This window comes from Notothenia rossii (genome assembly GCF_949606895.1).
Source record: "Notothenia rossii genome assembly, chromosome: 5".
In the NCBI taxonomy this organism is placed as follows: Eukaryota; Metazoa; Chordata; class Actinopteri; order Perciformes; family Nototheniidae; genus Notothenia; species Notothenia rossii.
This window is the reverse complement of record NC_136903.1, coordinates 70035484-70062532: the sequence shown is the minus strand read 5'-3', so window position 1 is coordinate 70062532 and position 27049 is coordinate 70035484. Positions and strand designations below refer to the sequence as shown.

Here is a 27049-nt window from a genome sequence, read left to right as displayed (position 1 = left end):
ATATCTTTTAGCTCAACCTCAAGACCATCTGGCATTATAAGCTTTACAAAACACATTCAAACCTTTCTCATCCTTGATGTCAGATGACAGTATTAGAGACAAAGGCACAGACAGGTGCTGTACAGTAGGGCAAGTATCAGGTGTTTCTGCTGAGTCATCAATACGCAGCAGCTCATGTGAGTTAAGTAACTGCCGTTACAAGCCGCTACACGTGGAGTATGTTACAGAGCTGCCAAAAGAAACATGTAATCTTTAGAGGTAAGTTTCATGATAACATCCTCCTATAAAATCCTCCTCTTCTTGATAAGCCTTTTTAACATGCATGCTCCTGAATGTGGATCTAAATCAGACACAACATATGATACAAATGTGTTACCGCCTGTGTATTTCTTCTTTAGCTGAGTGTTAGCGACTTGTATAACATCTTTTTTTTAGAATCAGAGGAGGACGAAGTGCTGAGTAGCTTACTGATTCCTCTAATGGAGAAGAGTTCAATACTGTGCTGCTCGGAAAGGACATATCAAGTGTGACTTGCAGGGAACCAGATCCAGAGCTCCAACTTAGAAGGGAATGCCCCAGATGAGCACAGAGACATACCGTGAACTGTATATCATGTTATACTGCATTTGTCCTTCTATTTTGGGTGAGCTAGATCGGGTCAGCCCCATCTGTTAAGACCCAATTACAAACTGAAGACCATCAAGAGGTCAGCCCAAAGTGCTATTACTGTATTACAATTATAATTGAGACCATTAGCGCTCTGTGTGGTCCAAAACACAAACAAGGCTAAAGGAAGTAATGCATTGAATTAAATAATAACCTCGATTAAAAAACTGGGGTATTATCAGAGAGCTTTTCTTAACATTTAAGCTCCAGGAATTTTTCAGTCAATCGCACCTTCTCAAAGTCCACAGCACCCTTTACTCCATTGGACAAAGTAAATATGTAAGACCTGAGGCAGCAGAGTGCAGCTGAACACAGAGGAAGCTGTAGGGAGCCACAATTGCTCAAAAATCTGTTTCTGGTGCTAAAATTGTGAAAACCAAGAGAAGAGGAAGAGAAGGATGGAGTAAGAGCCCGGAGTGTGCCTCGCTGCCCACCTGTTCAAACGGGCTTTAAAGTTTAATCACCCATGGTCTCTGCTTGGGCTTGTGATTTTTCCCTTTTTCTTATGTCTTATTTTGTACACATAGGGTGATGCCAAGGAACAAAGGACTGTTAATAGTTTAGATATTGACAATAGCACATGTCTGTACTTTCCTGAATGTATTACAATGTCCTACTGTATAGTGGAGTATTTAACAACATTCTAATGTATTACTTTTACTGTACAGTTAATGTTCCCTTTGTTAATTTCACACACACGTATAATAACCATTTAAAAAATAAAATGGTAGAAAAGGAAGAAACAATTTAATCAGATAATAAGCTGCGGAGAAGAGAAAGAAAATCACACAAGAGCTACTGGACATTTGTCACAATTTCCTGAATGGGTGCGGACAGGTGAGCGTCTGTGGTGAGGCAGAGAGGAGGACAGAAGGAGTGGGCGGAGGTAAGTAGAGTAAAAGGATGGATACAGTTGTGGGGCAGATTGGGAGGCGTGTAGCGAATGAGAAAAAGAGAAGGCATTTAAAAGAGGTGCAGACATAAACAGGGTTTTAAAGGACTAACAAGATTTGCTGCAAAGTCGTCCTTGAGCTCCAAACACCGAAATCTCAACAAGTGGATGTGACATTTAGCTGTTAAATCTAGACGAGCCAATATGGGATGGAGTGGATATCTTAAAACCCCCGGGGAAAAAACTGAAATAGTAGTTTTCTGCTTTACTTGTGTGCTGGACATCTCACTTGTACGTGAGGATGATAGATGGAGGGTCTCCTGAGAAAATAAAATGCATATCAGTTGATTGATGGGCATCATCCAGACAATAGGGAAGTGTAATATCGGCTTCATCTGAGATGGAAATTGGCAGAGGAGATTAATTTAGTAAAAATGTGGATGTAAAGATTAAAGAAAAAGCACTGTAAGTAATAACTGTTGGCAAATAATGTAATGTATGTTGTCTGAGAATCTCCCTAATCTATCACTTCAAATGACATGTCATTCCACACAAACAACACACATTTCCCCCCAGTTTTCACTAATAGAGAGGTTCTGGGAAAAAGAGATAAAACAGACAAAAGGGTGAGCCAACAGAGAGGGAGAAAGGGGATTTACTGTATCACCACTACTTGTTAACAGCTGTATCAGTTGGTCTTAGTTCAGAAAGGGGAAGGATTCCGACAGCTGGTGTGTGTGTGTGTGTGTGTGTGTGTGTGTGTGTGTGTGTGTGTGTGTGTATGTGTGTGTGTGTGTGTGTGTGTGTGTGTGTGTGTGTGTGTGTGTGTGTGTGTGTGTGTGTGTGTGTGTGTGTGTGTGTGTGTGTGTGAGGGGGAACTGGGTGTGGAGCCTTGACCAAGGGCAGAGGACAGAGAGAGGGAGTGTGGTAGCTGGAAATTCCCCAGACTCTTTCTGTCTTTAAAACAAAAGAAATAATGTCCAACATGTCATTTTAAGAAAATATCAACAACCTCTGCTGTCTCAGTGTTTTTTCCTCATCGATTGTTGTCAAAATGTCAAACACCAGCATTTGTGAGAAATAAATGTGGCGGCAAGACAAAGAGCGAGCAGAAAAGAAAAGATTCTAAATCTACACAAGACCATTTTAAGACTTTAATTCTAATTATCATTGTGAATGTTGTTCATGTTGTTCACTTGTTGATACTAAATGTATATCATAAGTTAAAGTCTGATACAGGTATATTTGCATAACTGGACTCGCTTGTTTTCTTGGTTGTTTACAAATATGTGAATTAATTAATGCCAGGTGTGTAGACATTGTGTACCCTCAAAGAAATATCTAAAAACAAATGATTATCTTCAGTTATTTTTGATTAGGCAGACAAAAGGGAATTTGGCAAGGGGTACAGATGGTAAAACATTATAGAAACAGCATAGCAACTGATATTTCTAAATATAACCATCAGTAATGTCTAAGTCTCATCTAAAAGCTGATCCACAGGAGCAGACAGTTCTCAGTTAAGGTTGCTTGTTTACACCCAGTGTCATACAAGGATAACATAAAGAGTATAAACAATATATTATACATTTATATCATATTGTTCGTTTATTTTAGTTTGTGTTGTTTTTTATTATATTTGGGTATCAATTGAGAATCAATGAGAAAAAAACAGGGAATGTCATCGTCACACTAATGAACAAAGCAGAAAAAGTGCAACCTAGATGTGGGGTTGTAAACAATGTTTTCTAATGAATACAACACAGACGATGGGACTGACAAAACAAACAGACGGCAGGGTTGAGGGGGGGGGGGGGTGTAGAGAAAGTGTGCTGAACTACTCAGCAACAGCCACTCAAGTCGTGACGTGTTCACGGTGCTTCCTGCAGCGCTTTAACCCGGGTCCTAGAGACAGTATTTGAGCTTTCTATTCGCTACTTGGCGCTGTTGCTATGGGGCTGTGCATGTTGAGCCGTGCACGTTGCGCCGTGCATGAAAAACAGTTTGTGTGTGCTGAGTTTGGATTAAGGGCAGAAAGTGTTAGGAGCGGGGTGACGAGCCCGCATCAACAGTGCAACATGATGAAACGTGCTTTTATTTTGGTGTCACTGTTTTGTTGTTGTTGATGATGTCGCTGTTGTTTGCCTTATTAATGTTCACCATCCAATACTGTAAATAAAACGTTTAGGCTACTGTCTGGCTTGTGGTGTGTCTGGGATGGTGACCTTGTTGAACTTTATGGGTTTAATGGCAAATATTTTATCACTTAACGTGTTTTATAAATACGTTTTATTGTAAGTAAAGAAGGCTAGCTGAGTGACATTTATTTCGATGTTATAAATGATGGGGTGTGACAAAGGTAGGCTATGTTGTTCGCCAGTATAGTGAGTAAATATGTTGACAATAACACCTCTCATTCTATGTGACATTAAAGGACAACAAAGATACATGCGGCGTCTTCAGTGGTAAAACAACATGTTATAGGGACCTATTGGTCATTATTTTAAATATCTATATTTCTATAGACAACATGGTGCCCTTCAGTACATCTATAGTCACAACAAGTTGTAATGACTTTCTGACAATGTTAAGAAAGGTTATTTTGGCAATATGAATAGCCTACAATTTATATAAAAGTATAGAAATGATTGCTTAGATTAGTTTTGTTACATGTTTTAATCAAACCATGGTTGTACAATTATTATTTTTGGTGTGATGTGGCACCCTATGTTATTCTTGTAAAATTCAACCTTGTATTATAGTTATTATAGGGGGAACAATAGACAAATAACACAAGTAACACAAATCATCAGATCAAAATGATAGCACACCTATCACAGACAACGCTATGTATTACAAGTTTGTATAATTAACTAAAAATAAATGTTTCTTAATTGTATAACGTAAAGCTGAATAAATAACCGGACACACCAAAAGGAGCTCAGTCTGCTTTTAGATCACACCCAGCAGCGCTCGCGCCACACGCTCCATCGACCAGGCGTGCTTTGATATCTCGCGGAGCTGCCACAGAGCGCGCGGTATGAAATGAATGAGAATACGACACCACATGTGTGCTCAAACTCTCAAAGTCTGGTCTGTGGCATTTTACAAATACCGGACCAATAAAAGACATGTTTCTTCCAGAATCACACTTGGTAAAAAAAGAATACTGTGATTTAAAGGGGAGGACCGGTTATTATTGTTTTCCCCTCGTGGATGATGGCGTAAAAGGGGTGTGTGCAATGTCAGTCTCGGACAATATTGAGAAAATCACCTGAAATAAAAAAACAGGTGGAAACCATCAGATGGCATTTAATTAATAAAAAAAATAAACATTAAATAGATACTTTCTTTCATACGATAAAAAAAAAAAATCCGTGAGAAAATCGATTCAGTTTTTTTGTTCGGGAAACAAACAATTCTTCGACATTAGATATCCATGCATATATGTATATTTTTAGATTTGAGTTAGAGCCAACACTGTTTAATAAAACATGTTCTGATTCTGCTGGTGTTATCCCCAGCTAGAAATTGGTTGCCAAGCATTGCATCATTCCTTTCATGTGACTCCCATACGCCCCAAATTCGTCCTGGCCGTCTTATGACTGCATCACAATTGCTGCTCACACAAACTATGCAGGATAGAGCGAAAACCAGCCGTTGGACCCCGCCTCCGTTTGGATTTGGCTCACCCTATTGGATGTCGTTAAGGAAAATATCTCAACTCCACTCTCCTGATTGGACCACTTCAACGCCTATTACTCTCATATGGGGATAGGTTGTGATCTACCTTCTCATGCATAGTTCGGTTGGCCTCTCTCTCAATATAAACACCGCCGGGAGTTTCCGAAGAATCACATTCAGGCGTTCAAGACTGAACAATGGTTAACATGAGCTATCACCAATTTCTACTAAAATATCCACATTCGAGCTCAAGACAGTCGAGACGGCGAACTAATAAACGAAAAAGGGTAAGTGGGCATTCGTTTTTTTATAGTTTGCTGCGAAGAGGAAGTCTGTTTTTAAGTATTTCGGGGAGTAACGGAGACTAAACTTGAAGTGGGCTGGTGGAGAGAAAAAAGCAAGAATTTGGCAGATTTCCCAGTGCCAATTTTAGAAAAAACAGTTGTCTTAATCCATCATAATTCAGACGGAGAGATTTTTCTGTGCTGTCCGCTTCTGTTTGACAAGTTGTCAACGCTTGTAAGGACTTAAAGTTGTTTTTATGTTTTTTTCTATTGAGCGTAACTAACAACCGTTTAAAAATGATAGTGTGAATTTTATAGACAAAATGTTTTGCCTTGATTATATTAAGTGTCATTTCATTTGAACAAAATACCATATCAGCAAACCCCGTGTAGCGTCTGACAGGAGGAGTCTATATGGCTCGAAACGGATCGGCTTTTATTTTTGACAGCTACCATTTTTCTCACATTTAACCAATACTATAATGGTAAATGTTTACCAATTAATGAATATATATTGATATCTCTTTGTCTTTTTCCCAACCCACTCCTGTCCTCTCTCTTTATTTTAGTTTCCTTTTGTTTCGCCCATTCCTCTTGCTGGACATTCATTTCCATGACGTAACTGTCTTGGCTTACATGTAGCCCAACTACAAAAGTAAATATTAACATATAGAAAATAAATGATTATAAAATAGTTTTAAAGGAAAAATAATTGGTACGGTCTGTTTTGCCAAACCAAATGTGTGAAGTTTAAAATGTCTTATCAGGTTAGGAGGATTTCTTATATTTAATCAATTTTGTAATTCATCAATTCACTAACAATGTTTTTATTTTTTTTGTAATTATATTTGCACAATAAAAGGAGGAGGAATTATATTTCGATGAAATGTTTCATGTTAAAAGCTTTGTATACAATAATTAAATAAATGATGTTGTTTTTTTTTAAAACCTTTAGGTACTTAGAGCTTACGTCATTAATAAAAGCAGTAAACCTGACTGTCAAACCTGAGGGATCAATATAAAGATCTATTTATCGTTTAACCTCTTGTTTATCGATCCAAACGTGTTTTGAGGACCGTAGAAAGCAGGGGGCGCACTAGGGAACATAATGGTCTTTGTTTACAAGCATTACGTGACAGACCTTTATATTCTCCATCCATGTTGATCAATTTAACATTTGTAAATGATAAATTATTGAAATTTAATTTTCGTCCTTTTCCAAAAAAGCCATCCATTTAAAAAGAAAAAGAAAAAAGAAGGCACATTCACCCGTGTTTCCTTTTGTGCAAATCATCAGTTTAATTCTGAAATCTCAGCACATTTCATACAACATATTTTCAAAGACTTACTTTTTGAATATTTATTTTCTCTTTCAGGATTGTTGGGACAAGCTATCTCCAACAAATTGGCAGACTTGATTAACAGAGACTTTTCTAAAGGTAAATCCTCCTATTTTACATTTTTAATGCTGCCTGTTTCTAGAATCAATATTTTGATTAAATACTTTTTTGTTTTCATATTAACTTCGTGTTAGTTATCAACATTTTCAATACACATATTTTCCCCGCCTTAAAATGCCGATTTATTAGCTTTTTGTATTGCAGTAAAGTCATTACCTCCCTTAGTCTCACCGTGATTTAATGTACTGTAGTCTAGTTTTTATTCATCATGGTATTATTATTATTAGGTCTTCTTGTAATAGTCTCAGTAAAAGTTCACCCCATCCTTTATCGATGCATACTGTACCTACAAACTATAACTCAACCAGTTGCAGAGCAGTAAAAAATGATCAAGGCAGAGTGTCTGTAACATTCTGTCCCCCCCCCCAGGTCCAGTGTGAACCGTGTGGCCGAGTACCTGTGTGTTGCGACTGACTGGCGAGATGACTGCCGAGTGGCTACACCTGCCCCCGCCGTACCCCCCTGGCGTGGGGCCGCTGTGTGGTGCAGAGTTGGAGGCGTGGTATGAGGACCTGCAGGATATTCTGGGCTCCGACACGGGAGGGGCAAAACTGGCACGTGCCCCCACATGCACCGAGGTCAGTAGCTTGAAGAGTGAAATGTCTATCACACCCTTGAGGAGTGCGAGTGTTTGTTGTCCATCGTACTTTGATCAATTATTTATTTTTGCTTTGTTTTACCATTCTGTTAAAAAGTTGTATTCATATACTGAGTGATGGTTATTCACCTTAGACTGTGATGTTTGATGTGTTTTGGCCGATGTTGACGTTTGCGTTTTGTGTTTGTAGAAAGAGCCGGAGTTTCTGGATGTTCTGGAGAGTTGTTCCCTGACGTGGCTAACGGACGGAGGCCAGACGTGGGGCGAAGGGGTCCAGAGGACAAAAGAGCAGATCCATAACCCCCAGCCTCTGCACCACACCTCCTCCCCATCATCCTCTTCCTCCTCCTCCTGCATGAGTCCAGCAGTTGCAGTGGAGCGGCGGCCAGAGGTTGAGAGTGGGAGAAGTGGCGAGAGTTCCTCAGGAGGCGGCAGTGATCTGCTGCCTCCTGAGTTTTTCGAGTTGCTGAGTGAAGGAGGAGTGGGAATGGTGGATCCGAGCGGAGCAGTGATCAGCGGTGGCTATTATTACCACCACCATCACCAAGCTAATAATGTCTGCCCTGCGTCCCCCTCAGCCAGCGAGGAGGAACTGCCCTGTGTCCCCGATTCTCCATCCAGCTCCTCCTCAGCCTCCCAGTCCCCATCTCACAATTGTTCTTCTCCCTCCTCACCCGTTTCTTCTCCCTCTGACTACCAGTCCTCCCGTCTGGGAAAACGCAAAAGGACCACCAGCGAAAGGACCAACTGTGCCTTGTCCTCTTTTGCCTCCTCCACACAGCTCACATCCTCATCATTCTCATCTGCCAAAAAGAGTCGCAAAGAGAAAGAGCAGGAGAACGAGAGGAAGGTACAGGAGCTGACTGAGCAGAACGAGCGCTTGAAATCTGAAATTGACAGGCTGGGAGAGGAGGTACAAAGGACACGTAGAGCCCTGATAGAGAGACTAGTCAACACCAGGAAATGAGAGAAGAATGATGCACAGGATGGAAGAGAGAAATGAAAGATGACACTTCCTACAGAATTGGATTAAGCAGTGGTGGGGTAAGGTGTAAAACAGGTCAACATGAAATGCCTCTTAGAAAGGAAGGAAACCAAAGATATATTTTATAAGCAAGAGGATTTTTGGGAAAACACAGAGCTTAAAATGGCAAGTAGTAGTGAAAGTGATGAAAGTCAAGACGAGAAGGGGCTGCAACAGCAATGCGGCAAAATAAAAGACACAGCATGTATAAAGGATGAACAGACAGCTCTAAGTGCAAATGATACTGTGGTTTTGAAGAATGTTTTTTAAAGAATGCCTAACACTAAGTTCCATTAAATAAGATAGCAGAAATTGTTACGAGCATTGGATTTTTTTGTACGTTGAACAAAAAGGAATTGAATTGAGAGAGTGCATTTCATTGTCATCCATTCCCACCATTTTGCAATAATTGTAACTCCTACGTTAAGGGCTGCGATTAGGCTAGCAGAGATTATTTGCCCCAATTTGTGGAGACTATAGGAGCTCAGGAAAAGTCTGAAAGTGCCCAGTGTGAGTATGAGAGAATGATTTTTTTTTTGAGATAATTCATAATCTTTCTTACTTTTGTATAACCCATGGCTTGTGTGTATGTGTATTTAGATAAAGTTAGTAGGACCCGGCTATACTTTGTCAGCTGACCTTTTCTATCAATATGGGGATTTGTAGAATAATAACCACAAATTGTTATACCCTGATTTACTATTTTTATATAACACTGTAATATATATACTGTACTGTAATGGCTTGTACTGTATAAAGCCAACATATCAATCATTTATTTTCCCATTGCATTCACAAAAACTGTTAATCGTAGAATAATACCGGTATGCATGTCGTTTACCATTGATAGCATTAAATACATGTATTTTCCCATACCGTTTATTTTATCCCTCATTGTAATCCCAAATTTGCAATAAAAGAAACAAATGTGCAATTTCTTGTGTCATGAATTGTTTATTTGTTTCCCTTCATAAATTAATTTATATTATTAGAAAATAAGGGTAATTGAGAATTGAAAAGACAATTTCAGATGAAATAAAATCGATTTTTTTTTTCTGAATCCAAAAAGGGTATTTGTAGCAAAAGAAAAACAATTTTCCAGAGGATATAAAAAAAAAAATCTTTAAAAATGCGCAACACACCTTCCAACGCTAATATAGTATGCTGACTATCACAGGGAGAGTATAAAATCAGTTTCTTTTGGTGTAAGGATTTGGAAAAATCCCTCCTTTCTGTAGCTGTATTCATTTGAGTCTCTCTTTGTGCGTTTTCATTTCCCCGTCGGCCTATCCAGCATTTCATTAGTCCTCAGTGCCAATACCACATTGTCTTAGATCCTGTCACGGCTTTGCCTTAAGCTAATACCCTCACATCTCTCTTAGTGTACATCTTGTTCCTGTTTCCCTACAATCATACCTCAAACCATTCTACTCTTCCCTTCCTCTCAATAACCTCCATCATTTAGCTTTCCCTTTTTACTTCCCGTCTCACTTCTTCTTGCCCTTCTGAGGTGCCGGGTCAGAGCTCTTCCCCTCAGCCAGGGCCAGCTGTTTCTTTAGGTCCAGCAGTTTGGCCACCTCTGCTGTGATCGCCGCCTTCTCCGCTTTCTGGGCTTTGAGTTCTCGCACCTTCTCGCCCTATGATAGGAACAAATGACAGTGTTGAAATTGAATTTTGACGCCCAAATGTGTCTTTGATTAAACATTTGAGATTCTAAGGACGGATTGATGTTGGAAGCTTTTTTGTCGAATATAAAGTAATTAACCAAGGCGGCAATTTGAGAATTTTGTAAATGTACGTGTTTGTCTGGGTTCAGAAATACTGAGAAATTAAACGCTTGATTCCCAAAAATGGAACCGCTGCATTTGCCGTTGTAAGTTTAACGTTAAATTCAAATTTCATTTCAAATGAAATGATTATGATCAATTAATTACAATCTTAAGCATTACCAGATACTTTTTGAAATAGAGTTACTGATCAAATTTTGCTTTAAAAATGTGTAGTAATTTAGTCAGCGGCCCATAGTTTGTTGCGGCCGTGATTAGATGTTTACGAACATCGCGTTCGTTCCCGTACGGCCAAGAAGACATCACATTTTTTAAATATCCCTTTTGCACAAAGATTATAGTAAAGACAAAACAATACAATTAAGTTAATCTTGTTCTAGTAAAAGAATGTTTCACATTTATTAAAAAAACCCCGTAAGAATTGGGTTTACAGTCTATAGCCCGTGTGTTGCCACTAGCCAGCGTTCTCACCTGCTCAGCCACAGCCTGAGTGAGCTGCTTGGCTTTCTCTGGGTCCGCTCCGATCCCCGCTGCCACCTCAGCAGCAGCAGCTGGCCCAGCGGCGGGCGGCGGGCTGCCAGCGCTCTGAGCGGTCTTCTGAGTGCGGAAACAGACAGATGAAGATGTATGAATTTGAGGCGTTTATGGTTATTATTTCAAGAAATTACTTACTTCATTTCAGACAATATCACTCATCACTCAAAATGTCGATGGGAGTTTACGAGTCATGAAGTGTGTATGGACATTAAAACACACAGCATTCAAAGGGATTAGTATAAAAACAAAACACCTGAGGATGTTAGATGAGCTGCTAGTGTTAGTGAAGGCATGCAGTAATCAATATTGACACAGCATAACCGACGCGGACTGACTCAACGCAAACAAATGCCGCTCAATACCTTTTTTTTAGGCGGTTCATCGTCAGGCTAGAGGCAGGCGATTGAGCAGAGGGTTAAGAGAGGGATTATTTGTTATCTATGTGATGGATGCTTCATACATAATTCAAAAACGTATAGTGTGTTAGCTCCGTAACATGTTTCAAAAGATAGATGCTTCGAGTACGGACACATTCTTATTTGTGATGATAGTTTGACAGAAACCCGTTAACGACTGCGCGTGATCAAATTCTTTCTTATTTCATTATTCATAAATAGTCAACCTATATTACAACAAGATCTGACTGAACTCATACACAGACCGTTAGGCATCATAAACATCAAATACCTGCTGTCCACCAAATTTCTTCTTCAAAGCCTCAATCTGGTCCACCTCCAGTTTCTGGAACAAAGGACTGACCTTGGAATTAAAAGGGGGAACAAAAAAGTTGAAATTCAAAAGAATTTAAGAATGAATTAAAAAAGTTGTGATTTTGGATCCAGCCCAGGGCCAGTGTAGCTGGAAAATTTAACCCGGAGGCTCTGTGCTCGCCTTTGAACAAAGAGGATTATGCAAGTGAGTAAAGTAGATAACTATGTCTGAGAAATGTAGAGTTTTGATCATAATCACCACTTAAATGCAGCACCGCATGAAATGTCAGAATTGTTTTGTGCCCGCAGGAATTGTTTATGATTCATGTAACATTAGAACAGTGTGGTGTACTATTCCTTGTCTGGAGACTTTAGTCACGAATCATGGTAGCCTTGGAGAATCGAATGCAGCGTTGACACTCTGGTCACCACAATTAGGCCTGAAGGGACAAGTGGCCTGAGAGCAACCTGAAGCCTCCAAACACTGTCCAGGCTGTTATTCTCAAGTGTGTGTGTATGTGTTCACACGACTGTTATGTCCTCCAGAGTCTTGAAATATTGACAGACTGTTGCATGCTCATTGTATCACCCAGCATCTACATACGGGAGGCTCCACAGGTGTGTGTGTGTGTATGGACCGTGTGTGTGTTCTTAGGTCGTACTCACAGTGCCAATGCGGTGGCCGGCACTCAGGGAACATACAAAGGTGCCAGTGCCTTGCAACATGGTATCGACACAAGACTGAGGGGCATTGAACTGATCCCTGATGGTCTGGCTGACCGTCGGCATGTATGGCAGCAGCATCACTGACAGCAAGCAGGCGATGTTCACAGACACACCGGTGACCGTGCCCGCACGCTGCCTGCAGGGGGGGGGGGGATGCAGGGGGGGGGGGGGGGAGAACAGTTCATGTTTGGTAAATCTTACAATTGACAGAAAATACATCTTAAACACTGCTCTTTTAGTTGGCTGTTCATACAAATATTTGTTTCTTAAAATAATCCTTTTTCACATTCTTTTGGTGAGACGTACTTTGTCGTCATGAAATGAGAATTACAAAAATTGCACCACAGCTCTAGCTCTATCTCAATCTTTATGTATTTATATAGCACATTTAAAACCACCTCAGTTGACCAAAGTGCCGTACAGGGAATACATACAATATCAAATAACACAATGGGAGTAAAATACACTATCTACCTTGTATAAATCTACAGCAGCGACATATTGTCTTAAGCTGGTCAAGGACATCTCACCTTTCGGTGTCTCCTCCCTTGATCTTCTTCCAGGGTTCATTGAGCTGAATGTACTGGTTGCCATGGCGAGAGATGTTCAAGATGTGTCTCAGAGAATCACGGATTCTAGGGGATTTCAGAGAAAACTTGATGAAAGCTGACAAGAGACCCATTCATACAAATGGACTCTAGTAGAGGTCCAAACATGGGTTTATCTTGTAGAATGTTTTACCCTTACTGAAATACACCCTTTTAATTTGGATAATTTTCAATCAGTGAATATCAACACATCAACCGTTTGACGGTAATGCCCTTTGCTTAGTCTTACTTGACTTTGTCCAGGAGCTGGATGTACTGCTGCAGCTCCCAGCCCACCAGAGCCAGGAGCCTCTTATCTTCCTGCTGTAGCTCCATCGCAGGCACACAGCCCTCAAAGAACTTGGTGACAAACATGCCAGCTCTGGAGAAGAGAAGAAGCGAGAGAAAGGGGGGGGGGGGGGTCAAAAAATATGAAAAAAAGAAAGAAGAAATAGGGGTCAGGGGGAAATGTGGAGTAAGAGAGGCATCAAGAGAAACAAAGGAAAGAGAAAGATCGCTCAACGGGAGAAGGGTATTTTATTAGACTGGCTTTATATTATAGATTGTGTTGCCGGATGTAACATAATGATCTGAAAGTGTAAACTAACTAACAGTGTGCTATATTGAGCCTATATACAACTCCTCTACATTGTGGTTGTGTCTCGAGCCAGTCATTTTAGGAATGAGTTTTATGTGCACATCAGGAAGATGTTTGAAGTCAGAACGGTTGTGTCATGTCTGATTGCAACAGACTGTTCTATATTTAAAAAACAACTCGGCCTCTAAGGGAGGTCTGCCATACCATCATCATGTTTAAACTGAGCTGTGATTTTGATGTGTGCGACTAAACTTTGAGTGACCTGAATTCTTAATTTGTTTTAATAAGCCTTTTAATTTGTGGAATGACCAAACCCTGAGTTTTTTTCATCCTGGGGCAATAGAGTATTCTGTTACAATAACTGAATCCTCTTTATCAATAAAGTCATATCTATATTAGTTAATCTATTAATTAAGAACCCATTTTGGTGCTGAAGCTGATTGTTTGTGGAATAGTCAAAACTGTTTCTACTGAACCGTGATAAGCTAGACCCAAAAAAAATGTTATGGATTTGAAAAGGCTTCCAAGATGGACACACTGACTGTAGTTTTTTTTAGTCACTAAATCCAGGCAAGGACAGAATTCCCTTTTTTGAGGCAGAATACTTTTTACCTCCAACACCTAAGGCTGGATGCAATCTACAAGATATTTTCAAACCAATTAGGCATCAACGCTGCTGCCCCAGACCAATTTTGAAGATCAAGGTACTTTGAGATAATGCTGCTGAGAAAAATCTTTGATGTGGGATTAAACCCTGATCTTTTAAAAATCATTTGAGGCAATGTAATTGGGGCTAAATTACGCCATCCCAAACAAATTTAGAAAACTAGGGTGAGCCTCTTTTAAGTTACTTTTTTTCAATGAGTACAACAATCTGAAAACTTAGTTGTTAATTGGACTGCATGACAGTTATGCGCTTCATATTTACTTTTGGAGTGAAACTTATTACGTACAAAACGTGGACAACTTGAGGTAGATTGCCCCATTTCTATGTTTTTACTAGTGATTTATCTGAGCCGATCAAATCAGTTGAAATTGAAATTGAAACAGTGACACACGAAGAGGACCAAGTAGCACAAGTTACTTTGTTAGGCTCCTTTTCTCATACTATCGGCTTAACAGAAGCAAAGGATTTTTGAAACATTTGAATGAACTAACCTGTTAATGAAGTTTCCCAAGTTGTTGAGCAGCTCAGAGTTGTTCTTCAGAGCCATGTCGGCCCAGGAGAAAGCTGAGTCCTGTCCCTCTGGACGCACGTACAGGAGGTAGAAGCGCCACACATCAGACGGGATGCCTGTGTCCTTGGCCATGTCTCCAAACACACCCACACCACGGCTCTTGGAGAACTTGGTGTCCTCGTAATTCAGATACTCTGTGGGGGAATTTGCAAATTAAGTTAATGTCAGTGCTGAACCTTAATTATATATAGTAGTAATATTGAAACAGGTAAAATCAGGTAATCAGAGCTCACCAGTGGCGATGAGGTGGTTGACCAGAGTGTAGTTGTCCTGAGCTCCCAGTAGGGAGCAGGGAAACACCACACTGTGGAACGGCACATTGTCTTTGGCCATGAAGTTGTACAGCTCCACCTAGTGGCAGAGACAAAACGCTGCACTGTGAGATGACATCATATTAGATCATCATGAGATCATCCAGTTCAAAGAGGACTTATCAGCTCTCCCCAACCCCCATCTCTCTCCCTCTCTACAAACACAGGCCATCACACACACACACACACTTTACAGAAGCTCAATCGTGGGCTTTCAGATGGAGAGAGATGAGTCAGAGCGAGTTAGGAAGACATGTTGGATTTTTTTCATATATATATATATATATATATATATATATATATATATATATATATATATATATATATATAGGGTTTATGAAGAACTTGCAGTTAAAAGGGATAGCTCTGAATGTACTTTACCCACCTAAAACAATCAATATCAGTTTAAGTGTACACTATATCTACAATATTTTCCTCACTTTACTTCCGAATGCAATTGAAGTAGTTATACATAATTCCAACTGACTCCATAAATATATCAGTAATTTTATCTCACAGAACAGAAGCTTTCTTACTAAACCTTTCATTTCAAGGGTTAGTAGTAAACCTTTCATTTCAAGGGTTAGTAAGAATAATTATCCGCCGATTTAAAGCACCAATGTCACACAATAACTGAAACAAAGTAATCGTGCATGGCTTCAGGCCGTAAACCAGCAACTGCTGTGTGCTGCAAGGAAAATTAAAATCAATAAGAACCTCATAGAACCCCACTTGAAAAATGTCAAACCATCCTGTTTAATGAAAGTACTTAAAAAAAGCTATTCAAAAATCCAACATATCTTCCTCTCTCTTATTAACTAATCTCATCTCTCTTGATCTGAATCAAATGGATTGAGCAACCCTATACAACCCCACAAGCTAACCAGTAAGTGCTTCCAGCTTGATGTCACTGCATGTGTTGGTAGCTGCGATAGCTTTAAAAGTACACACACACACACACACACACACACACACACACACACACACACACACACACACACACACACACACACACACACACACACACACACACACACACACACACACACACACACACACACACACACACACACACACACACACACACACACACACAATCAGGAAATTCTAAAGAAGACAGATGATGAGACTTTATGTCCGAGGGAGGGATCTTGAAGAGGAAGTTCAAATAGCTGTATTGTCTCCTACTTAGTATATAGTGTGTGCAAAACTGATTGTGCATTTTATTCATTATTGAAGAGGTTATGCCTTTCTCTGAATTCCGTTAGTGTTATATGGGGCTAGGAATGAAACTGTGTTTTAAATGAGATTGCAGAAGACCAGATGGGGCAATGAAAAAAGCAATCACATTCTGTGCTGTGCAGCGGGTAAAATCTGTACCATGTTTGTGCGTCAGTACTCTGCTCGGCTCATAACGTCTGACATGAAGGGGGGAGGAGCGAGGGTGTATTGAGTTACCTGATGAGGATTCTTCCACCACTTCTCCCATTGGTCGGTGTAGTTAGCAGTTATGGACAGATAACCAATGGGGGCATCAAACCACACGTAGAACACCTGCAGAGAAAGAGAGGGACTTTGTGTTAGGAAGTGATTCCAAAACAAATTAATCCTAGTAAAAAGCACACAAAGCTTAGGAGTAATGGAAAAGTCCTTAAGATGTTAATGTGAATTAAAATTCCCTTTGGTATTTATGTTTTGACCTGAAGACTCTTACAGTGAGCACTGCCGTATCATCAGTTACTGCAGCATATGTAAACAGCTAATGAAGTCATTTTAAATGTTTAATTAGGACTCTGAACCTAGATATGAATTGCTAGCTTTCAGCAAGGCAGTAAGGCTTTGTTATGCTTCAAAAAAGAAGAAAGAAATACAGGGTGGTATGTGCACGTCTTTTTTATACTATATAATAGACTATTAACAAGGGAAAGACCAGATTTGTTATGTAAAACAAGACAATAGCAGACCTTCTCTTTGAAGTCAGGATGAGGTACCGGCGTTCCCCACCGCAGGTCCCTAGTGATGCAGCGAGGTTTGAGTCCATCTCTCAGCCAGGAGCGAGTGATCTGTTTGGCATTTGCAGTCCAGTCACCTGTGCTGGTTGACTTATCCAGCCACTGCTCCAACTGACCTTCTAGCTGCATGAGAGAAAGAGGTAGAAGGAAAAAGATTTAAAAAACAAATGTCTTAACTCCAAACCACAGCTCTAGGAAGAGTAAAGCCGTTTGTATGATACTATATAATTACAACACGGATAACTGTATTTCCAAGCTTTTCTTTTATTCTACTTTTTACTTGTCGTTTGTACTTTCTAAATAGGCTAAGTCTGTCTCAACACCAGTGAGCAAAAAATCATAATCTAAACTGCAGAATGGACAACCAAGTCCATTCTCATTCAATTTAAGAAGCATACCTTTGGCAGGTCCAGGAAAAGATGTTTGGAGGAGCGGATGGATGGAGTCTCTTTGCACACCTTACACTGGGGTTCCTGAACGGGACAGCAGCAAACAATTACAGTATGGAATATAACTATTATAGCAGCTGCTACTGCCACCATTCACTTTCTAACATCACGATCATCCTCGTCTTGCTTGTTATCATACACAATCTGCTTCAACTCACCCTGAGCTCCACAGCGTTGATGAGCTTCCCACACTTGTCACACTGGTCACCGCGGGCTTCTGGGTAGCTGCAGTGGGGACAGATGCCTTCTACGAAGCGGTCGGCGAGGAAGCGCTGGCACTTTTCACACCGTAGTTGCTCCACCGTGTCTTCCATTAGAAAACCATGCTTGTGGATTCTCCAAAAAATATTCTGGGCGATTCTGAAATATAACAAAGGTAGTTGAAAGCTAATTCACAGGGGGTTGTACCTTGGATTAAAGACAACATATGTTAAAACATTAATCATTAAACCCTGGCGGCATTTATATTTTCAAGCTCAGACTGATACTTCTCTGACCTGTTGGCTAGAACATGTTTAAACGTTATCTATAAATACGTCAATGTAAAAAAGGAACAATGTCTTACATTTGGACAAAAACAAAGCTTTTTGTAATCTTTGGTGTTGGATTTGTAAATCTAAAAAGTAAGTCTTAACACCTAAAGCCCATGTCGTGAAAAAAGTTGAACCTGTGGTCCGTTTCATTTTTCAAAGAGCATGCTTCTAGAGCACTGTGTTTGATGCCTTTAATGTTTTACTCATCAAAGCAAAAGCCATAAAACAAGAGTTTTTATCTTCATAATCCGGTTTTTTGTACGAGCTCAAGTATTAAAGCCTCATCTTTACAGAAGAAAAAGTATGTACCAAAAGCTCATCTTTCAAAATCTATTTAAACAACTATGCAAACAAAAAATAATTAGACACTTTATCCATACACATACAGTCTATTGCTTAACTGCAATTCATATTACTTCCAGCCTTGCTGCCTCATCCATATGATGAAATAGATCATTTTTATAACAAAGAGTCCAATATATTATTCCTAGATCGACTCTGCCAATGCCTTTCCTTTCTTTTAACTAATGAGAAGTAATGCTATTTCTTGAATAAATACATTACTAAAGCATTATTAGAAAGAAGGGCTTCACCTGACTGCCTGTATTGAAATGTACAGGCAACCCTTGGCTTGGTTGATGTTTGTTGTCACAGTTTATTTATATATTTGGCACTACTCAAAGGTGACAGATGAGAACAATAGTTTCAGACAGTTTGCTGCTTGACTAAAGAATTCAAACAACTTTATTATAGGATTTATTTTCTTTTACTTATTTTTTTATGGTAAATGTTAGAAATGTAAGTAATGACCCACATTCTACAACCATGCTCAATAATCTCTGAGATTAGAATTTATGCTTGACAGGACTAGTCATCAATCCATTTATATCCACACTGTTATTTACTGCAAGATTAGAGTAATCTTATGTTACATAATTGTGTAGTAATCGTATGGAAACGTGTTTACCCTTTAACATTAAAGCCAAGCAGAACCACATGCAGCCCAGGAGAAGGGTCCTGAAACGAGCTCTGGATTCTTTTTGGAGACCCCTTTCTGTTTATCATTAGCTTTGTTGTTCAACTTTGATTATGACTGAAAGAAAGCCTTGTCTTTGATTTCCCACAAAACCGTAGATAACATTTTACAATGTGCACCCTTCTTCCTTGCATTCACTTACTCCGTCTGCTTTTCGGTGGTGGTTCTGCCAAAAAAGTCGAAGTCAATCTGGAACCACTTGTAGATGTTTGAGTGAATGGCATGGTACTTGTCGCAGATCTGCTGCGGGGTCAGACCCTCCTCTCTGGCCTTGTTCTCTGTAGCTGTGCCATACTCGTCTGTGCCACAGATAAACAGCATGTTCCAGCCTCGCATGCGGCCATATCTTAGAGGAAAGGACGGAGTCAGTGCAGTAAGACAGAAGATGATGATGATGATGATAGTCAGTTTTCTTTGTAATGTTCAGAACTTTTCTTTTTAAAACATTATACGTTTTCATATGCCTGTATTTCAAATACACACAAGATCATGCAAGCTCTCAATGCAAACATCTTTAGATACAGAGGTCAATGATGATTTCTATATTATGGTTATCCATAATGTGTTTGCATCTACAGTATACAGAAAAAAAAAGGAATTACAAGATAACATTTCTACCTGCGAAAAATAAAACATTTGATGCATTCTTACTAACCCTTTAAAACACCAATGTCACACAATAACTGAAACAAACTAATAATAAAAAACAGCAACTGCTGTGTGCAGCAAGGAAAATGTAAATAGGTTGGGGGTGTTCCCACCATATCTACTGTATAAACTATGCATAAAAACCTCATAAAACCCCACTTGAGAAATGTCAAACTATCCCGTTTAATGAAAGTACTTTTATTTATTTTTTGTACGTTTAATAAAAACCTAAACAAATATCCAACATATCTTCCCCACTCTTATTAACTCCTATCATCTCTCTTCATCTGAATCATATGGATTGAGCAACCCCACACGCTAACTGGCACGTTTGTCCAGCTTGATGCATGATGATGTCACTGCATGTGTTGGTAGCTGAGTGCTGCATTTCTACCTGCTGAACACATCAGTGCTGAGGACGCAGCCGATGATGTTTCCCAGGTGGGGGACGTTGTTGACGTAAGGCAAGGCACTGGTGAGCAGGATGTTCCGCTTGCCTTCCTGTGGCAAACTAACAGGAAACAAACAGATCCAGGGTTTAATCTTCCTATTTAGTGTTAAAGCTCGACTCACTTTACTCTGCTGTCGACATATGTGCTTTTAATGAGTTTAGAAAACATGGTTGATATAACAGTGATGATTAGTAACATATTAATCTATGGGACAGTCCCACAGGAAGATGATCTGAAGTGCTGTGATGCCCACATCATATAACATCCTATACCACAACATACACACACTTACTGCACTTAACTCTGAATGAGATGATCTGCCTAGAATAAGGAGCAGCAGCTTCTATTACTTACATGGGGTGCTGTCTGCTTGTAGCCATTGGGCCGGTGTTCAAACCTTTACTCCAGGTGAGAGCAGCTGTCTCCATCTCCTCTGCTGACACCGCACGCTCACTTTCCTCACTCTAAAACAGACAGTCAGATATAGAGTCATTCATTGGGAGTTACACCTTAAAGGTAGGGTATGTAAGTTGGAGAAACCGGCTCGAGATCACTAGAATTAGAAAATACACGTCCAGAGAAAATCTGCCACTTCCTTATAGAGCCCCTCCTCCAACACACAATAACGCGCACATGACCAATGAGGGCACGAGATAAGTTTGTGCACAGATGGAAGGCTGACAGGTATGGAGCTAATTTCCTGCCATAACTCCACAAACAAACTTAACAGGTGTTACAAATGCCTCATGATTCACTAACTAACACAATGTGGTTTGCAAATACAAAACACCATCTACAAACTAATGCATTTAGTTTTGCAAAGAAAAAACGTATCTATCAAACAAACGCATAACATTTTTCTAATAAATCATGTTTCAGGATTCTAAGTATTTCCATCACCTATAAATCATTTCCGTGATGAGAATTTTTGAGCAATAAAACCAAAGGTTAATTGCCACTAAAAGCATGAAATGATAAAACTAGCTGTTCCATTAACATAAGGAGCTGGCTTTGGGGACTCACAAAAGACGGAATTGGCTCCGTTTTAACAAAAATGCTGATAAGCAAAAAAGAAGAAGAAGCTTGCAGTATATGTACACAGTTAGATTTGTGTTCAGTATAGTGGTATAACTCATTTTACAATACCTAGTATGGATCTGAAACCACCTGTATAAGTTCACAAAATGAAGATAACTACCATAAGGATATTACTGTATGGAGTAGGCGATTTCCCATTTTAGAAGGGGCAATCGTAATTACTGCCCTCTCAATAAACCACCATACAAAAATAACAAAAAGTACACTCAACTCTTCAGTTACTTAAGAAATATATCACCAACACCCATTTGACCTTTTGACATCCAACCAAAAGCAAGAACCTAAAACATTTAGAAATCTTAGACACACACACTGTGCAACTTCCTCTGACAGGGAGCCATACAGTAACTGCTGATGTTACATTTGATAGAAAAACGTTCAAATCCTTCCATGCTTACACAAGAAAGACAACAGAGGATACAACAAATGTGGGCCAACCTCTTCGTGCTGTATGTTAGTATTCCTAACAGGTGTTAATGTAGCTTTCATAGAGCCAGGTTAACACTCAAACTGAGGCTGCCTCTGCTTTACAGGAGAGCCCTGCTTAGGTGAACTCAAGGTGAACCTTTGAATGCCTGAAGTTTCTGCCTAGTAGCTACAGTGAAGTAAAGTCAGTTAAAGTGGCAAGGGAACCGTGTGACGGTACATGTGTCTTGCAAGGTTTTGTATGTGTTGCATTTATTGCTCCAAGATAACAAAAATAAGATGGAAAACCTCACAGAGTGTACATGTTTCCTGAGGCAAAAGCACACGTGTAGTCAGGTACTGAAGCACCCCGGGAAGACGTTTGATCAATAAGAATGCTTTAAGTGTAATGGTAATCCTGGTGATCTGGCTGATACCTCTGCTGGGTTGCCGTTGCATGGCTGCGAGTCTCTGCACTGGCTGCTCGGGGGGGCAGGCTGCCTCTGCATGTAGCTCTTCATGCCCTGAAGGCCTTTCCCCTGCAGCACTTTCTGAGCAGCAGACTGGCAACTGTGCATAACAGCCCCACGGTCAAACCAGGCCTTAATAGACGCACGTTCGCCTGTTAAAAGAGTGAAAAGAAGCCAGGAAATAGTAAGGAAGGGAAAAGGAAGGAAGAAAAGGGGGGGGGAGAAAGTAGACAAGAAATGTAAAGGGTTGCATAAGGGATCATTATAACATAGGAAACAAGATATAAGACATTTGGGTAATTTAGGCATGAGCGTTTATTACTACTTACCCAATGCTAGTGAAGCGTCAGATAAAACAGGGTACAGCGCAGCCCACAAAACAACATCAGCAACTGAAACAGCTTCCTGAAACAAAACACATCTTAATAAACATATATTTTTAAACATTAAACACAAATTATAACTGACATTTCCATTTCTCATTTACTTGTTATTCCATCAAAAAACTAAATGTTTGTTTGATTTCAAAGCCCTAAACAATACAGAAAAAAAGGACAATTTTCAGCATGATTGTTTTTCCGCACCTCCTTCTCACTAAACATGGACTCCATGTACTGCCTCACTGTGTGCTTAGTGCTTACCACAGTTTTCTTTAGCTTTACACAGGGCTCCTCCAAGCCATGCCAATTACCAAGAGACTTCACAAAACACATTTCTGTATACATTAAATATATGACAGACGCAGATAACTTGTTGCCTCAGGGGCTGCGAATACCACAGGGAACTGATCCCACACCAACCCCCCCACACTCAGGCACTTCTGCGACATACAGTAAGGGAGCGCTTCCACCAAAAAAATCGTTTTAACTTAAAAATGTATCACTAGCTCAACATCAGCAGCTGAAAAAAAGAAAAATAAATGTTGCCTGAGGAGCCTGATGTGGCGCAGAGGAGACTCAGCTGAGCTTCCATAGAGGCATCGTGCACTTTTGACTTGAACATATGTTAAAAATAGCCGTAAAAAGGCATTGTTTGAGTGAGTAGGTTTGTCCTTATCTTATAAATGTGCTCACACCATACATAGCAAGTAAGTGTCAATAGAAAAATAAGTACTGCAGTAGCTTAACAGGAGATGTTGATGCTGTACCCCGGTTAAATATGGCGTGTTCCCCTTGCTCAGGCTTTGCTCCAAGTAGTTTAGTGGCCCCTGGAGGACCTTGGATACCTCTGAACCTTTTCCCTGCACCACTGCCAAGTGAAGGGCCTGTAGCAGAGCGGGCTGCACAAAAAAAACAAAACAGAAATAATTAGAATTGATTGAATGACACTAGATCAAGCAAGTAAACCAAAGCAGCATGACTGAGGTTAAACAATTCATTTTCTTAAGCCCTACAGAGCAAATTGTTTTTTTGAGAGCATGAGCTTTTATCATATAGCTGCATGGATTCATTTCCCGTTGGCAACACATTGAGGGACAGTAAGAGGATTCTGCATTAGAAAACGTTCAAAGGCAGGAACTAAAAATAGTTTTCCATCTCAAAGAGGTTTAGTGTTAGTGCAGATTACCAGCAAAATGAATGATTTTATGTAGAGCTTACCTGAAGATCTGTGGCCTCCCATTCAAGCCACTGGTTGCAAAGTTCACTGGAGTCTTTTCCACTTACTTCAAACAGGTATCTAAGGGAATAAAGGGAACGTGTGTCAAAGAGATGCTGTTTATTTCATTTCAAAGGGATTTCAACCGAACTTCAAATATATACAAATATCTTTAACATCGTGAAATTAGTTAGTTACAGTGTGGCTCAAAATGTGATTAAAGTCTAGACATTATAAATGGAAAGTACACAAATGTCCCTGCTATTATAGCCTGTTTCATTTTATAGTGTAACTATCCGATTTATCATTAATTTAATATGACATGGAAATATGTTTACATGTTACATCCCTTCTTTGGCTTGCCCATGTTTTGAGATATCCATCTCAAATTTCATTAGCAAGGCTCACAGATTTATAATATGAGCTGAAATCTGCATGACTCAAATTGAGATAAAAGTGTAATTTGTTTTAGATCTGATTCTTAAGGGTTTTAGATATCTGAAACGTTATAGAGAGGCTTGGTTAACAGCCTTGATATTCATGCCAAATTGGCAGGAGGGTCTATAGTCGACTGACCGGCAGATGGCATTGGAGCTGAAAAGATGCAGTCCACTGGGCAGGAGAAGGGCAGGCAGGGCTGGACGGCTAAGGAAGGGCACCACTCTCTCTAAAAGAAAATAACAGATCACAATGTTTGTTTAGATGCATCACAGCAAATACAAAACACACAAGAAATAACATTGCCTGGTAGATGAGCTTGTTCTTCCTAAACAGAGATTATATTAGAATCCAAAGCCGTAAGGAGAAGTAATAACAACACACGACTCCTCATATGCGTCAATGATAATCCTGTGATCAAATTCTTAGCCTCAATTCTTACTAGAATAACCACTCGAGAGCACAAAGGTCACTTAGAAGGTCCCAGATTTGAGCTTCTTTATCTGGAATTTATCACTAAATGAGGGATTGTGATAATATATTTGATTTTAAATAATGTTAAATAATGTTGTATTGGCTCTACGCTCAGGTAGAAGAACAGTACTGTATATTTCCACTCATTTTAAACAACATATTTAAATGAATGATACAATGTACTTCCATACACCTAATACTGTTTGTATAGATAACATATCTCTGAGTCCTGTGTGCCAGATGGTACTGGTTTGTCATCTCTGATCAGCTCCCACAGAGGACTAGCACACATCTGGAACTGAAGAGAGTGAAGCCTCTCCCACATGCCTGAGACAACAACATAAGCCCAAAGCTGGAATGAATTCCTTTACACAACAACACCAAGATGAAGTTCCAAAGACAATGCGTCTGAGAGAAATAGCCCCTGTCGCAGTAGTACTCAGAGTTGTAGCAGTAGTTAAATGGACTCAATGCAAAAATAAAATCCCCATCTAATGATCATTATTAAGCTTAGCCTAGGGAAGACTACTGGCAATAAACCACTCTTTGGACAACATTTTCAACTGTGAGTAACAGGTACGATCGAAAGCCATTAATGGTGATTTGGTTCAAATCAATATCAAGAAAAGTTCAACGTGTTTACTTTTGTCAAAGTCAGAACATGTTGGCCCAATTTGTAGGCAAACCTTTTTTGTGTTGCCATGATGGCCTACTCTGCTCTCACATACAGTGCAAAATAAGACTTCTTATGATATTATTATTAATACTACTACTACTACTAGTACTACTACTACTACTACTACTACTACTACTACTACTTATAATAAAAAAATAAATAATAATATCACCACCTTTACTAGTTTATAAACACATTAATGAAAAGATAATGTAAGTTATACTGAAACCGACCACTCTCCACAATGAGTACTTTTATTTGCATCACATTAATGCACATTTTGTAACATCTTGTGAGTCATTCCTTATACTCCATAAGGTGAACCTTGCACCTTCTTCTGACTATTTTTTACATTTCTGCACAATACTGTCTCATTAAAACTACAGTAACATTGTTTTACTGTTTATTCCAACATAGTTCTGCATTGGCTCTTGTTTGATTACGATGTGTATGCATGCATTATTATAGACAAAAGCAACTTCGTTGTATTTTAAAACCTACTTAGTAATAAACCTGATTCAGATTTTTTTGTAATTAAAATATATCTGAATCCTTATACTATTGTATTTGTATTAATATTTTTGAATGCAGGACTTTAACATGTAACAACGACTTTTCTACACTGTTATTACAACGTAAACGTGTAATGTAACGTAAACGTGTAATGTAACGTAAACCCAACCGAGGTAAACCAGGACTGTTCCAGGCAGGAGGAGTTTAGCCTAGCTACTGTTGTACTGTAGGCTGTCAACTGTACAGGTAAGCTCTACACCTGTATACACTGCTAAACAAAGGCTACATTGGGCTGCACTAACAAACGGTACTACAGAAGACGAACAAAGCAGTGATGTGCAGTAAAATAGATTTCTAGCAGCTTCTCAAATGCTACGCGCTGTCAGTCAACAGTTAGCATTTGGTCAGGACTGGGGCTAACGTTAGCTTGCAGTTAAACAGTACACATCAGTTACCACACACACGCGATTCAAACTTGATTAAACCACATATTATGATTAGTTGTCAGATATAAGTCACCCTCACAATTAGATATACAGTCTTGTGTTCAGCTAACCATGCTCCCTTACCTTCGTGGTTGACATACTGGACATCACACTGAACTCCACTCACTTCTACAGCTGCTAACACTTTCAGGCAGTGCGGGTTGCCTTCACTGACGAATAGTTTCATCTGGATGTTTGTAGCCACAGTGTTATATCGGGACTTACTTGGCCTTAGTGCTGACAATATATTTGACTTTAAAACAAGACAAGTAGCAGCTGGTACTGGTAGTAACTTTGCCGGTGAGCGTAGTCCACACACGCTGATGCAAGAAGTCTTTGCTCTTTTACATGGCGGATATGTAGTTTTTTAGTGGTGTCTGTGTCGTTCACGGAAACGATAAAGGTCTTTCAAATAAACTACATTCCCCACAAACCATTTCCAAAAGCGTAATGTGAATGAGGTCTGCTTGTTTTTATTCCACTCTAACAACGCCGGGCGGGATTCGACTTTTGTGATCCTTATTACACACCGGGCGAAGCTCTGTTATAAAACGTGCGCACCACAGAGCCACCTGTAATCTTATTGGTTCTTTATAAAATCATATTGCGCCGTTGTAGCCAATCATATAACAGTAAATCCAAAAAGAGAAAGCTATTTTTTA

General features: G+C 39.6%; 2 protein-coding genes across 3 annotated transcripts; one reads left to right on the top strand and one right to left on the bottom strand.

Moving 5' to 3' along the window:
• The first annotated feature begins 5370 nt into the window (after positions 1-5370).
• Positions 5371-9542, top strand: ddit3 (DNA-damage-inducible transcript 3). Its single transcript, XM_079682104.1, has 4 exons — positions 5371-5529; positions 6903-6965; positions 7356-7564; positions 7775-9542. The coding sequence occupies exons 3-4, from the start codon at positions 7409-7411 to the stop codon at positions 8549-8551; spliced, it is 933 nt and encodes a 310-aa protein (XP_079538230.1). The 5' UTR covers positions 5371-5529; positions 6903-6965; positions 7356-7408; the 3' UTR covers positions 8552-9542.
• Positions 9543-9639: 97 nt separating this feature from the next.
• On the bottom strand, positions 9640-26715 carry mars1 (methionyl-tRNA synthetase 1). 2 transcript variants are annotated; one of them, XM_079682094.1, is made up of 22 exons: positions 26472-26715; positions 24378-24468; positions 23804-23882; positions 23353-23484; positions 22535-22610; positions 22173-22357; positions 20587-20696; positions 20175-20291; positions 19275-19478; positions 17722-17923; positions 17513-17587; positions 17067-17237; positions 16561-16656; positions 15025-15142; positions 14712-14925; positions 13206-13337; positions 12899-13003; positions 12309-12504; positions 11620-11691; positions 11295-11321; positions 10867-10992; positions 9640-10245 (listed from the first exon to the last, which is right to left on the bottom strand). In XM_079682094.1, exons 1-22 carry the CDS (start codon positions 26572-26574, stop codon positions 10096-10098), a joined length of 2781 nt encoding a protein of 926 aa, XP_079538220.1. In that variant the 5' UTR covers positions 26575-26715; the 3' UTR covers positions 9640-10095. The 2 variants fall into 2 exon arrangements, with proteins under 2 accessions (XP_079538220.1, XP_079538221.1); XM_079682095.1 differs by lacking the exon at positions 11295-11321.
• Positions 26716-27049: the final 334 nt, after the last annotated feature.